Source organism: Brienomyrus brachyistius, chromosome 14 (genome assembly GCF_023856365.1).
Source record: "Brienomyrus brachyistius isolate T26 chromosome 14, BBRACH_0.4, whole genome shotgun sequence".
Classification (NCBI taxonomy): domain Eukaryota; kingdom Metazoa; phylum Chordata; class Actinopteri; order Osteoglossiformes; family Mormyridae; genus Brienomyrus; species Brienomyrus brachyistius.
In genome coordinates, this window is record NC_064546.1 from 11,446,730 (window position 1) to 11,460,947 (window position 14,218).

Consider the following 14,218-nt stretch of genomic DNA (forward strand, 5'->3'; position numbering starts at 1 on the left):
CAATTTGGGAGGTGCTGGAAGATCACACAGCCAAAACTGCGGCTGCTGAGGACATCGGACACAGATTAGCTAAGCGGCATGCCTTCGTTTGTCAAACACCGAGCTCACCGTGCTACACAGAAACGCAAAGTACCAGCCATTGTGCGGTTATAACAAAATAGCAAATCAATTACCCTACATAACAAAAGCCATAAAGACAAACCCGAATACGGCCTCCGTTAACATCACAAAGCATTCTGACCCACATCTCAGGCACGTTTCAGCACATCCATCTTAAATAGTTTCCGTTTCTGCTGGGGACTGAGCCCATCTGGCTGCCCGCGAGGACGTCTTTGAAGAGCACTGCAGACCGTCACGGAAACAATGCAGGGGCAGGCAGATTTCCCCATAGAGTCGGCGTGCACCCCGACGCCCCCCCAGGCAAGTTTGGGGATCCATCAATCGCTGCTGTGACTGCCAAGCTGTCGGTGTTACACCTCAGGCTGAAATACTCAATAAACACCCAAAGCTGCAAAAACGTCTGACAACAGCTGGAATCTGCAAAGGGATTTAAAAAAAAATCAAAAACCTTTCATTCTACATTATGAATTTACAACCACCCCTCATTTAGCAACTACCTCAGTTAGCATCCACTGGCAACATTTATTTAACTTAAAAAGATGATAATTTTCTGACCAATGCTTGTATTAACGACTAAATTTCACATGCCTGACAACGACGTTGTGACAGTGAGAGAGATCTCCGAAGTACGAATGTTCAAAATGCTGGTAAAAATGTCCACCTCACAAAGGATAAAAAACTGAGTACGCAACGCAATAAAAGTCGTAAGCACAGTCACAGTCACACCAAGGTCACCCTGACTTTCTCCTAGCTCCCATTTCGTTTAACTTAAAGATATTTGGAACACGACTTGGTCGCTAAACAAGGAGAGCGTGTGTTTTATAGTATAAAACATCCGCAACATGTGTACAGCATGATTACTTGAAAACATGCCTAAAGCACATTTATGGTACCTGAACAACAGTCTTCATTCTACATTTCGGTTGAACCGACGTGTGAACCCGTTTGTAAAGAGATAAGGGATAAATGCAAGGTGTGTTAACTTAGCCAGGCCCAGGTTGGTGCATTGAAAGCCAATCGATAAGTTAATGAATGAATACTGTCTCAGTCGGTGTGACTACAGGAAGACAGAAAGGGGGGAGGGAGAGAGAGAGAGAGAGAAAAAAAGAGAGAATGGGGACATAGGCCTGCCCATATGGAACATTAACGGCAGTGAGCAGAGGATGGTATCCAGTTGCCGGGAGATGGCAGACGTAGGTCGCCCCCTATGGATGATCAGGGACATTGTCAGCCTGTGACCCTTAAGCCCCTCACCCACACGCTATTGACAAACACAGATATGATACCACACCCCCAGCTGCTCCACTGGACACCATTCAGCCTCCCCGAGGGACTTTCAGCATCATAAATCAAGTCATATTAATACACTGGGATACATCAGCATGAAATAAGCCACGACCAAAATTTATAGACCGTGTGAGTGACATTCTTAAAAAATACAGCATAGTCATGTCATTTTCACATCAGTGTTTAAAAAAACATTTTGACTGGCGAAGACTGTCAAACTCACAAATGTATACAGTTTTATAACAAAGATTGCTTGTATCCTTGTTAATAACCGTTATCGCCGATTTACAAAAGAAATACATATCGAGGACATTATTCAGAATGACAGCTACAATTATGTGCAATATCTTCTGCATTTGTGGCGATCGATCATCTTCTGCCTATGCGGTAATTGATCAAGCGGACAGGGATGAGGAGCCTGGGAGATGAAGGGGGTCCCAACAGAGTGGGGGGGACAATCTCACATTAATGCTAACATCTGCCAATGGGCTTGTGGCACAACCCCCCCTGCCTGAGGGCACACATCCCTCCCCACCCCAACCCCTCCCCAGAAAATGGGGCTCCCAATTACCTGGCCCAGTACTGTGGATGAGATCTCCTTCAAATGTAACCAGAGATCTATCTCTCTGTACATCCATCCACCAAGCATCTGTTTATCCTGGTCATGATCAGAGCTTGGGGCAAAAGAGGCAGGGGTAACACCCCGGACAGGACGCCAACCGGTCACAGGGCACAAACACTCCAGAGATGCCAATCAGCCCAGCTGCACGCTTCTGGACTGCGAGGGGGAATCGGCACGACCAGGGCCAATCGTGTCAACTCACACTCACACCCGCAGCGGAGGAAGAGGACTCAACTCAAGTCGCAGGAGCCTCTCAGCATGGAAGAGAGCTGCTTAGCGACATGCCACAGGTTAGGGGAACGACGGCGTGAAAGAATATACAATAAAAGGCAGAGAAGAATAAAACACCCAAGTTTGATACAGAAGGGGTTCTGAGAACATCAGTGCAAAATCGAATCACAATACAAAAAAACAAGCCTCTTGTCATTTCTGTGATACGTTCCCAACAATGGCCAGAGGCTGCCGTTGATTGAACCAATTAGCATCTAGACGCGGGGATGTTTAGAAGACGTCCTGTCTGGATGGTTTTGCTTAGATAACTTTGTTTACATTCCTGCGATAGTGCTTAGCAGACCGTGAGGGGAAAGTGAACGCAAGATAGACGCACGCTACCCCGGCGCAAACCTGCCCTGAAATCCCAGCATGCAGTGCTGCGCCTCTTTCTTAACACCCCTCTCTTTTCGAAAGTAGTCAGAAGGACAAAGCCAATCAGAGCGGCGAAGGGCACAGGTGACAGAGCAGGGGCATTTGGCTGCTGGTGGCCTTAAAGCGACCTGCTTTCCTGACATGGGAGTACATGCACGGGGGGGGGGGGGGGGGGGGGGGGCGTACACAATACTCCAAAAGGCAAAGTGTGATGTTTATTATGATAATAATCTATTTATTTCTGCATGCATTTCAAAAAAGAAAAAAAAAATTGAATCTAACAAGGTGATTACTGTAGCTTTCATGGGATGTGAAAATGGTCTTTTAAAAACGACCCATGTTGAGTTGGTGAAGTTCAGATCTGGCCCGACACAGAAAATAATTCCCTGGACCAAACAGGCAGTAATTATGTTGCACTTTAATGCAGTCTCCACTCCACACCCCGGCTCATCAGAAATAAAAAAAAAAAAAAAAAAACCCATTCCCAAAAATGGATTAGCCAAGTTGCACATGACACTGCTGGAGGCCCCTGCATTGCCGTCATAAAGCCGAACAGGAGGCTAAGAGCCAGTGGGTGCAGTGAAAACACACAGGCCAAAGCTGGTGAGTCTCAGTACAGCTCGTTCCATCAAAAGCCACTACACAATATCCTCATTATAGTAAACCATCACAGGAATATATTAAGCAGCACACATTTCATTTAGAGAACATGGATATCAGGCTGTTCAGTCCTGAAACAGACACGTCACTTAACTGTAAGAACACCTGCAAAATTTCTCTTGCAAATTAGTGTCAGGTACTCGGACTGTGAAACTTCATGCATATTTAGGGATGGTGTAAGACAGGCTGTGTTTACAGAGCAGCCCGGTGACTATCACAGCAGGCGTGATTACAACTAGACTAGTGTTGTGACTAAATACAGTAATGGATACTGCTCACTACTGCCCTTGTGCGAAAGGGTCTGTGAAAGAGCGTAAGCTAAGAGAAAAAAAGCACAGAAAGTATCATCCCAACTGGATTCAAGTTCTACAGTGAAGATGAATGACAACAACATACCTTCTGGCAAGAGGTACCGGAGCATTTGGGTTCTCACTGCCAGACTGTGCAGCCAAACAGCTTCTTCCCCCAAGCCGTCAAATTTCTGAACAATCAGAGACCGACTGATATATACACACACACACACACACACACACAGTCCACTACCTCAGTAACGTTTTGCACAACCTATTGCACTGTTGCACTTTACACTCAGCCCGTCTTACTCTTAGGACTTGTCTTACTGTCATCTCCTCTATTTCTCCTATTGCACTGTTTCGTGTCTCACTGTTTTTGCAATGCCTGCCCTTTTTACACACTTGCACTAGTCCTGTGTTGATGTAGTGTTATACGTAGCACCATGGTCCTGGAGGAACGCTGTCTCCTTTCACTACGTACTGTATTACTGCATATGGCTGAAATGACAATAAAAGCCACTTGACTTGAATGAAGACTCCGGAAGACTGAACACTGTCCAACACACGATCCAGAGCGCAGAACGGGAGGGCGAAGTCCCAACGACGTCCTCCTCGTGTTTAAGCTTTTTGCTAGTGGCAAACTCCTCTCTCCCCATTACAGCACTAATCTGAGGCACGTCAGACAGTCCTCCAAATATCGCCCCATCACCTAGACCACCCAAGAATACCCTTTTCATGCCAGCTATCGACCTACCGCACGAAACTCAATATAGCAAAAACGATTCGATAAAAATACATATGCAAATGCTGCAAGGCAGTAGTAGCTAAGAGTCTGGAACAAGCAGCTAAACCAAGCCATGGTGGCGTAAACACCCAGAATCAGATGATCAGGGGCAAGAGGAGGCCTGTGGGACTCATTCATCCTCTGACTAGCAGAACAGGCATTGATCCACGGGGCAGATGCTCAGTGCCATTTGTGAGTAGATTGCACTCTCACTCTCTAGCCATGCAGCCAGACGGAAAAAGAGAGAGCATGAAGATACCCGTATGTCAAACTGTGAAGGATATGATTACCTCATTTGCATATTGTTACTCTGTTGAGTCATGTTACTCCCTACTATACATATCTGTTTTGCCAGATTGGAGTTATATACACAATGTACAGTATATAGAGTACATAGTACACAGACATTGTGGGGACTTGGGTTAAAAGCCCACATGAACGTCTCCCCGGCCCAAAGCAAACGGCTTGCCGTAAACTCTGATTTACCACCCTCCACACCCCCCCGGCAGAATAAGAGTGCACCCTCCCAGAGTGACCCCTCTGCTACAAGGTCAACGGCTGCCAACACAAGACCGTTGGGGATTCACTCCCAGTGATGTGAGCACGCAAGGCGTTTCCAGGGTGACCGCTTCATTCCAAACATCAGCCTAATGGGTTTGCTGTTCCGCTACCGGCTTGGTTGTGTGGGTTGTAGCTACTGAGGACTCAGTAGTTTTCTCTGGGGATTTCAGTCCTCCGTGTTCAGGATATCTGGCGAGTATCTTATATATTCAGAACATTTTTCATCTTTATATTTCCAGGGATCCTGCTCCAAATGCTTTTCAAAATGTCCACCGACCCAGTTATCCTTCACAAGAGGCGTCATACCAATGAGCTTCCAAAGTCTTTCAAAACGGGGGAAAATATCCATTTTACTGTCACAGATCCTTCTTTCATTCGTACTGCTTTGGGCGCCGCACAATAAACTGAAGACCCTGTAAGAAAATTAATTAATAAAAAAATCTGACACACACACACACAGCACCGTAAGCCATCCATCCATCCATCCATCCATCCTCAGTACTGGTTTGTCCTGTTCAGGGTCACTGGGGTTGGGGGCCATACCTTACAGCTCAGAAAAATAAAACAAACTAAAAACACACTCATTACCTTCCACAATATTTTTTAACAGTTCAGTATGTTTACCCAGGACACTACATCATACTCCGATAGAGTCAAAAGTAAATTCTGGCATAGTCTCTGGCGAGCTGGTCAACATAAAATCATATTACAGCGCAAAGCACAAATATATAAGAAATATATATAGCAGGCATATATAAGAAACAGAAACCATACTAAGGAAATCAGTCTCCAGAACTTTCAACATTTATTACACGTCACCAAAGCGGCATCAGTACAAAAGGAAAAATCTTTTTTCAAGGCTTAAATTTGAAATTTTATTTCTTAGTTACTCAAAGATCTGAGGGTTTACTTTATTAAATCAGAAATTCATACATATCATACATTGTAGTATTTTGTGTGGAGCCACACAGCAAGCCGTTATCCCGGCTGAGCTGACCCTCCGGCTGTGAGCAACAGAGTCCTGGGACAAGGGGCTTGTGGAGCAGCTCAGCAGCCCTTGACACAGAAGCATTTTCGGACCTTCTGAAACGGGGCATTGCAGAGAATCGGGTTCCGAAGCCCTTGTACCACTTGGGGCCCTAAAGAAACCTAAATTATACAGGCACGAGCACTGTAAGCCTGGCAGAGATTTTAGGGGAGGGGCTTGTGCTCTGTAGGCCCTCTGCAAAGGGCCCCGAGTGAATTCCCACCAGCAGGAGGGGGGGGGCAGCAGTACATCCGCACCCTGTCATTAGAACCAGAGAGAGAATTGCCTCACGAAAGTACCAATACCCTAACCAAATAAAAACAAAATGTCAAGCTAACAGCCAAAAATAAGCCCAGTGCTGCAAAGGAGGGCCATTACCACTGGAGCCACTTCTAAACACTGCAGGATGTTTCCAAGCACAACATCAGAGCCAGTGCACATGTGAAAAGTGACGAGAAAAAGGAGGGTGAGGAGAGTCCCACGGGAAGCAGTGACAAAGCGGGGGTCCCTCTCTCCCCCCGGCTCAGCATGCTGACGGGGGCTTTCCCCTACACCCTTCAAACCACTAAAAACGTCAAAGACAACACACCCCACCAAGGGAATGAATGGCGAAGCTAAGAAGCATCAAAGCCTGTGTGAGAACCAGGACCACATCTGAAGCTGCCTTTACACGAAACTCATGGCAGTCACAACCCAACGTATAATAAGGAAGTGTGAGCAAAAATGTCAGATTTAATGAAATCAAGACAAAGAATTCAAAAAGCCATACAAACACAGGGAAACACTGCCACCAATTAGAGAAGCGACTTGTGAAATCAATACCACTTATGCAATAACCTTCCTTTTTAATTTAAAATAGTAACTATATTCTTTTCAAGCTATAACGTCAGTGATCTTTTACTGCACTGAAGCAGCTAGTCTAATAGTAACCATTAAACGCCTCCCACAAGCAAGCACCAGTTTAGGATTACAGACCATCTCAAGGACATTAGCTAAAAATATTTGGATTCAGTTCTTTCTTTAGAACAAAAAATTGCTCTGAAGATCACAGTCTATCACACTCAGCCCAAAATGTCACAACTAAAGTTACAGCTGTATAAGATTATTGTGATACCAACTACGACATACGCCAGTGAAACAGGGAAAACGACAACGAAAACAGCACAGAGACTAAATACTTTCATGAAGAATACTTGAGGTCTTGTACCGTGATGGTGTCACAATGAAGTTCTAATAAAGAGAGATTTCAAGAGACTGCAAGGTGTCATTGCAAAAAGAGGACTGGGCCTGGCCGGACACCTGTTGTTTGTCCTTGAAGAGCAACCACTCTAAGACAACGCTATGGTGGAGACCAGCAGAAAGACGGGAAGCAGACAGACTACATTGATTTCAAAGCAACTAACATCAAATGGGAAGAAACAGAGGACACTGCGAAAGACAGGAGGTGATGCAGAGACCTCAGACCTAAGTCTAAGTCCTACTTTAGCCCCGCCCCTCCCCAGTGGTCCTACCTGTGGACGTAGTGCAGTTGGTGCACCGAGTCTATGGCCAACACCATCTCGGCCAGGTAGAATCGTGCCATTTCCTCCGGCAGCCGGTCCTCAAATTTACTGAGCAATGTCAGCAGGTCCCCTCCCACGTAGTAATCCATCACCAGGTACTGCAGGGGATGGCCAAGCGTGAGAAAATCTCCACCAAGTTTCCCACGTCAACATCCCAAGTCATCATGATCTCAGTGATGGCTCCAGGACTAAACTGAGCACCTGCTCAATCAGGAGTCCCTCCAAGTTTGTCTCTTTTGATCACTTTTTGTCTAAAGTGACAATATGGGAATTAACATAAAACATATTTATACTCACGAATGTTCTTGTCTTACAGGAAATCTCACAAGACACAGAAATAACACCTACAGGTCACCAATGTGGAAATTTTGGCCGACACCAGTAACCAACGTGTTTTTCCCTAACATTACTGATAACTGGTTAACCTCTAAGCTACAGTGAGAATGATGTCAGTGTAAGATTTTAGAAATATGTACAGCAACCACATCAGATCCTGAAATACTAAATCATCTTTACAAAGTAAAAATATTTTATTTGACAAGGATATACAAGAAGTTAACCATATCAGTGTCAAAAAGCAACCACAGGTAATCGCATTACAAAAAGCATGTTAAACCACATACATTCCAACAAACTAATGCATTATTTAGGGAAGTAAGGATTGATAGTCAATATGACAAAGTCCAAAACCCCAGAGGGCACAGAATGATTTCAATGCAGCAGACCTACATTAAGAGCGCAAAAAGCATATTGGGGAAAGTGGCTGAGTGATTCTAATAAAGGAGATGACAGCTCTTCTAAAATGAAAGACACTCGCTTTATTAACAGCTACTATTGGTCTAATATTAACAACGGCACAGACTGGGAAGTCAACAATTTACACAGCACTCACAGTTACACGCCAACAACACACACATTCCTCAGAAAACGCTGCACAGTTATGACATTTATCGTTAACATAAATACACAAATGCACATTACGCACATTCATTTACACTATATAAAGATACACACAGCGCAGGGCACCACATTCCAGGAGCTGCGTAATTAGTCCTGCTGACCAATCCCGTGGCTACAAATAATGTCCATAAATGGAGGACAGCAGGCGGGATTAGAGAAAAGTTTGCCTCAAAGACTCTGCACAGGCGGAGCACAGAAAGAGCGATTACTGTTCCTACGAGACTATGGCTAAAAGGACATGGATTTTGTCAATTACATTTTAAAGTGTACGGCTAGGACGCAGATTAATTTACCCATCTATTGTTGTATGTGTATGATGAATATAAAACGACCAAGGTTTTTAGATGTAATTTTTTGTGGGGGGGGGGGGGGGGGGGGGAGAGGAATCCCCACTTATTTTCAGGCCAAAATGGTATTTTAGCAATTTGTCTTCAACTCTTTGAATACTGACTAAAGTCCAAATATCGGCTGTCAGTAAACAAAAATGTACACAGTGGACCGATGTAGATTTCTGATTTTTAACGAACATTGGCCGATACTGATATGTTAATCGATTTCTTGTGCGTCTCTAGTAATGCCTACTTTTTTTTAAAAAAAAACAAGAAAGGAGAAACAAATCGTTTTAATGGGCAAGGGAAGGAATGTAGAGACTAGGAATGTAGAGACTAGGATGTCCACAAGTGCTATGAGAGTCGTAACTAGGGCTCACCAAGTAGTTGTCATCCTGGAAGGCGTAGTGCAACGTCGTAATCCACTGGCTGTCCCCATTTACCAGCACGTCCCGTTCCTCCCGAAAACAGGCCGTCTACACGGAAAGGAGACAGATCAGATAAATACAAACCGATGCAACCTTTCCAACAGGAACTCATATGATATACAAACACTGGGTGTGACTGCGCTATGTATTCCCCCTATACTTATTGGGAAAACTATGCTAATTGCCGTTATTTATCTTTGACGTTGTAAACTGCGCAAGCAGATTAGAAAAGTCTGCATCCTTTGTTAGGAGATTTGAGACGGTGCCAAACTTCAACACAGTAACTGAACTGAATTTGATGGATCGTTTTTATACAAGACATATGACATGTAGCATTTTACGTGTTCCTCCGTCATTGGCTCTTAGCGAGCCACTCTACCCAGTACCCGCAAACCTTCCTCACCTCGGCACGTTTCAGCATCTCCCATTTGTTAAGGATCTTCATGGCGAACACCTTGTCTGTGTTCTTCACCTTCACCACAGCCACCTGAAGGGCACAGGCAAGGTGACTTAAGATGGCAGCCCGTAACAGGAGCGTGAGCAGAATTTAGGAGACCACAAGTTGTGCCAGTACTCGTTAGAAATGGGTCATCCTTCTGCTTGGCTGAGCAGCCTGACAACATGCACTTCAGTAGGGCCTAGTTAGAGAAACCCTCCATCGGCAGGGAATATTGGAAAGGAGAAGCCTGTTCTTGTCACAAGGCAACAAGCTCTAGTATCCCAGGATGCAATGCACAGGCTTGGAGAGGGCACAAGAGGAACCCATACGATCCATTCCTTCTGGGAGCGATCTCCATTTTAGTGCATGAGGAAAGTAGGACGTGGTCAGGACCTCCTGGTAGCCTCCTGGGCTCTCGATGGTGCATCTGCCCCCAAGAATTCTCAGGAATTTGTTTTCAAGATGTGTTCCAGAAGACCTTATCCAGCCTGACTGTATCCTTCCTCTCAAAACTATGACTTCTAAAACTTTTCTGGTGTTTTCAAGAGCACAACGGAACCATCACAAAACACAGCTGGTACTACAAAGAAGATTATAGTGGAAGATGTGCATTAAGATTGAAAATGTGATCTACAATGAATAATCGCATTTATTAGACACTTTCATCCACAGTGATGTGAAGTAGAGGGAAGGGTTACAATCTGTGTGCGCTTCCTGGGATTTGAACCAATGACCTTCATAAGCACAATGCCTTCCCGTTGAGCTAAGGTAGCAACAACAAAGCTTGGCTTTGTGGAAAGGGGGAGAATCAGCGAATGCCACATTGCGATACACCTCCTTCCAGGAGTGCATGTTCGGCACTCTGTAGCGAGTTCAAACCGGGACGCAGAGTCTCACCCCCGCCATCCTCTAGGGTTTGCAAGATTTCTTAGAGATGCAAGTACCCATGCAGGCTGAGGGTTTTGGACAAGCATTAAATATACCAAAGGCTTAAGGGAAACGCCAGCCGGATACTCTATTCCATAACCACTCTAATGACAGACCGTACTGAGCACAAACAACATAATGCATAATAGTCCTGTATCTTTCATGTTAAATCTACTTTTATTTTGTTTTTAATTCACCATAACAAGCCAAGATTACTACAAATTACCCATTGTACCGTCGAACACTTAATCCTAAATATTACAATTTTAATATCAATTGAAAATTACATTAAAAAAGTAGTTCTGCTTATAAAATTATGGGGAAATTCTACACCCATAGAATATGTATTTTGATGGCACAAAAGCAAGTTATTAAATCCAAAAAGTGACAGTTTGTAGAATTTACACCCTAACCTCTCTGCAAAGCAATTACCTGCAGCAAACAGTCGGTGAATGACAAATTCGGGGCAGGTCTTATGGGTACTTTCTGCAACCGCTCCACGGTGCACAATGAGAGGAGCACAGGCCCGGACATGTACAGCAGTACGTCTCACTGCTGATTTAAAGCAGCACGTCACCCGCCTATCCACCCCAGAACTGCCCCAAAAAAATAATCGCTAAGCCGCTAAACAGCACAAGCCAAACATAAGTTCGGAGCCGGGTCTTAAATATCGCCCTGAAAATCAGACGTCGCTTTCATCCAGAGCTAAAAGCATACACAAAGTAGACCAAGTCCTTGCAACGGAGATCACTAAATCTTGTTTTTAGCTTTTTGCATCTTCTTCTGTAATATACCGAATGCAAAAATACATGTTCCATCGTATTACATATTATACGGAACTGTGTGTCACCTCCTGCTCGTATTATGGTACTACATGCTACCCACCATGAACTGTGAAATGTCACATTGCAGTCACTTCTGCTAAAATCACCACCATGACCCCACATAAAAGCCTCCGGTATCACAAGGTGAAATGTCTAAAAAGAGAAGCATGCCAGACAATTCTAATGATAATGCTCAGTATTTCTTGACTTGTCAGGACCGTTCATTGCTGAATTCCACAGGGGGAGACTGCGCCAGCACCTGTCTGACTTTTCACGGCAAAAGGCTGTTTCGGGAAGCGGGGGGGGGGGGGGGGGGGGGGGCAAAAACACTGGAAGAGACATGTTGAGACGAAGGCTAGACTAGCTAGAGAGTAACCTAGAAAGCGGGCGGGAAAAAAATAAGGAAAGGAGAGAAGTGTATGGAAGGGATCTGGGAGAAGAGGGAGAGAAAGACGACAAAATGGAACGATGAGGAAGACATACGCAGGATGAGCGACGGCCTGAGAATATCAGCAGCAGTACCAGCATCTGAGAACAGCACTCATACTGGAGGTGACAGCCTCCTGGCAGTCAGGGGTGTGAAATGAAACGAAATGATGCTTTATTTGGGGAGCAGCAGGTTAGGATTCTGCACCTATGATTCGAAGGTTGTTGGTTTGAATCCCAGTGCCAGCAAACTGATGCTGCCATTGGGCCTTAACCCCCAATTGCTCAAGCGTGTCAGCCAGCTTGCAGGGTCTTTGCTATGACCCCCAAGCTTGCTGCATGTCTCACCACTACCCTAGTTACCAAGTGCATAGGAATTCTTTACGTTTTGTAAATGGCACCTTGCTCTTCTTTAAGACATGTGAATGAAGTTTGTGGGGCAGAGGGCAGGGCAGGGCCATTTATCTGGCACATCTGGGGTATTTCGCTGAGGGTTATGGGCTTTGCTGAAGTGCCCGGATGCGATATAACTAGTCTGCCAACCATGGGATTTGAACCGGCAACCTTCCGGTCAGACACCTAACCCGTTGAGCCAGACACTTCCCTTCCCCAGCCAAAAGCCAGGGAGAGGTTTAACATCCCTGGACATACAGTGTCGTCTGAGCTCCAACAAAAAAATACAAACAATAAACAGACTCTGAAACAGGAGTAAAATTCTTGGACAAAATTGCCTATAAAATACTGCGGGGGGGGGGGGGGGGGGGGGGCTCATGCCTATGGGCGTCTGAGTGTGTCAGTATCTACAGTTGTTCCATAAAGTGGCCTCATTCTGATTAATTAGACATGATGTAATGTGCATCTCAGATTCCCTTATACAGGCAGAGCGCTACACCAGCAGCGATCACACCTGATATATCTGCCAGTAATTTGCCTTCCTGGAATACTAACATGTTCCGCTTACAGTCTTTCTACAAAGCGCTGACATCATAACTCAATATAAACACCTACATCAAAAATGTATGTGTCAATTAAACGCTTTTCACATCAGCAGAACAAATACAGGGAGACACTCCTTAAGCTCTTATTTCTATGTTAACTATAGTTATTTTACCAAAAATATGAAAAAGTCATATTTAAAAATAAGAAGCATTTTGTACAAAGGTGAAAAAATCTAAAATACTGCTGGGATTTTAAACACTAAACGCGGCAGCAGCCGTCATCACCGACTTCTCTACTAAAAGCACGGAAATATAAATCACTATTTTTTCTAGAACTGCACAATAATTATGGCTGTCTTCTTGTTCGTGTGTTTATCCAGAAAATAACATTTATTCTGCTAATTTCTTCTTGACTAGCAGACACTTATGACTTGTTTACTTTCCCAGTTCATGCTGTGTTCATATTAATATTCAGGCAGCACAATGGTCAGCTCTTCAAAAACGTGGCTTCTTAGCCGCCTTGTCCGTTAGAAAATGGCTGCATTCTGCGCTTTCCATGGCAACTAAACAGCCCAATGACCTCGTGGATATCATGCAGTGCGTGCCAGAACTGGTTAAATTTTTTACCATTAGTTATAAAATTCTATTTTTTAAATTATAGACCGGATGTCTCCAACGTTCCTTTAAATAAATCAATCAATCAGTCAGTCCAGAAAGCTGCCAGGCAAAAGTAGTCGACTGAGGGCTTGCAGTGGAAACATTGGTGACCACTGTACTCTGTGTGCTAAGGAAGCTAGTTAGTGATCTGATGATGCAGAGTGGGCCATGCTACCTGATGGGGCAGTGTGAAGGTGACAGTATGATCGTCGTGATTGATTAGTAATGTCTGAAAGATCGACCTGTTGGCGACCACTGTTCTAGAATAGTGAAGGATGATTATCATTTGAAATGATAATTGGGGGATGACCGCCCAAAAACTACCGCAGGCATGATGAAGACATTATCAGTAATTCAGCTCACAAGACAGGGCACGTAAATTTCAAAGTCTTTTATGCCCAATAGAAAAGCAAAAAATCTAGAACCAAAAACCTACAAGTTTTGAGAAACAGTAATAAACTGTAATAAATCTCATTGGACAACTTCTACTGAGTAGCTAGCCGACTACCTTGTTGTGCAACTACTACAACAAAAGCAAAACCTTTAGCAGAACCTGGTAGGATGACATGTACATTTCCATACATATTACAACATAAGCATTTTTGTGCAACAATTTAATATATATGAGGTCTTTTTGAAAGTTTCGTATCAACGCTACTTAACATGATTGTCCTACATCCTCACCATAAACCTCAAGCCCCCACTGCTCCCGTTTTCACTTCTGCTAAT

General features: G+C 44.3%; 1 protein-coding gene across 6 annotated transcripts in view; it reads right to left on the reverse strand.

Moving 5' to 3' along the window:
- Window positions 1-14,218, reverse strand: part of cdc42bpaa (CDC42 binding protein kinase alpha (DMPK-like) a) — a 68,553-nt gene that overhangs the window by 29,536 nt on the left and 24,799 nt on the right. For all 6 annotated transcript variants that reach the window (XM_048973979.1, XM_048973980.1, XM_048973981.1 and 3 more), the window contains exons 3-5: window positions 9,682-9,765; window positions 9,231-9,326; window positions 7,511-7,659 (exon numbers count right to left, since the gene is read on the reverse strand). In XM_048973979.1, the coding sequence (XP_048829936.1) occupies window positions 7,511-7,659; window positions 9,231-9,326; window positions 9,682-9,765 (329 nt within the window). The remainder of the gene's footprint in view (window positions 1-7,510; window positions 7,660-9,230; window positions 9,327-9,681; window positions 9,766-14,218) is intronic.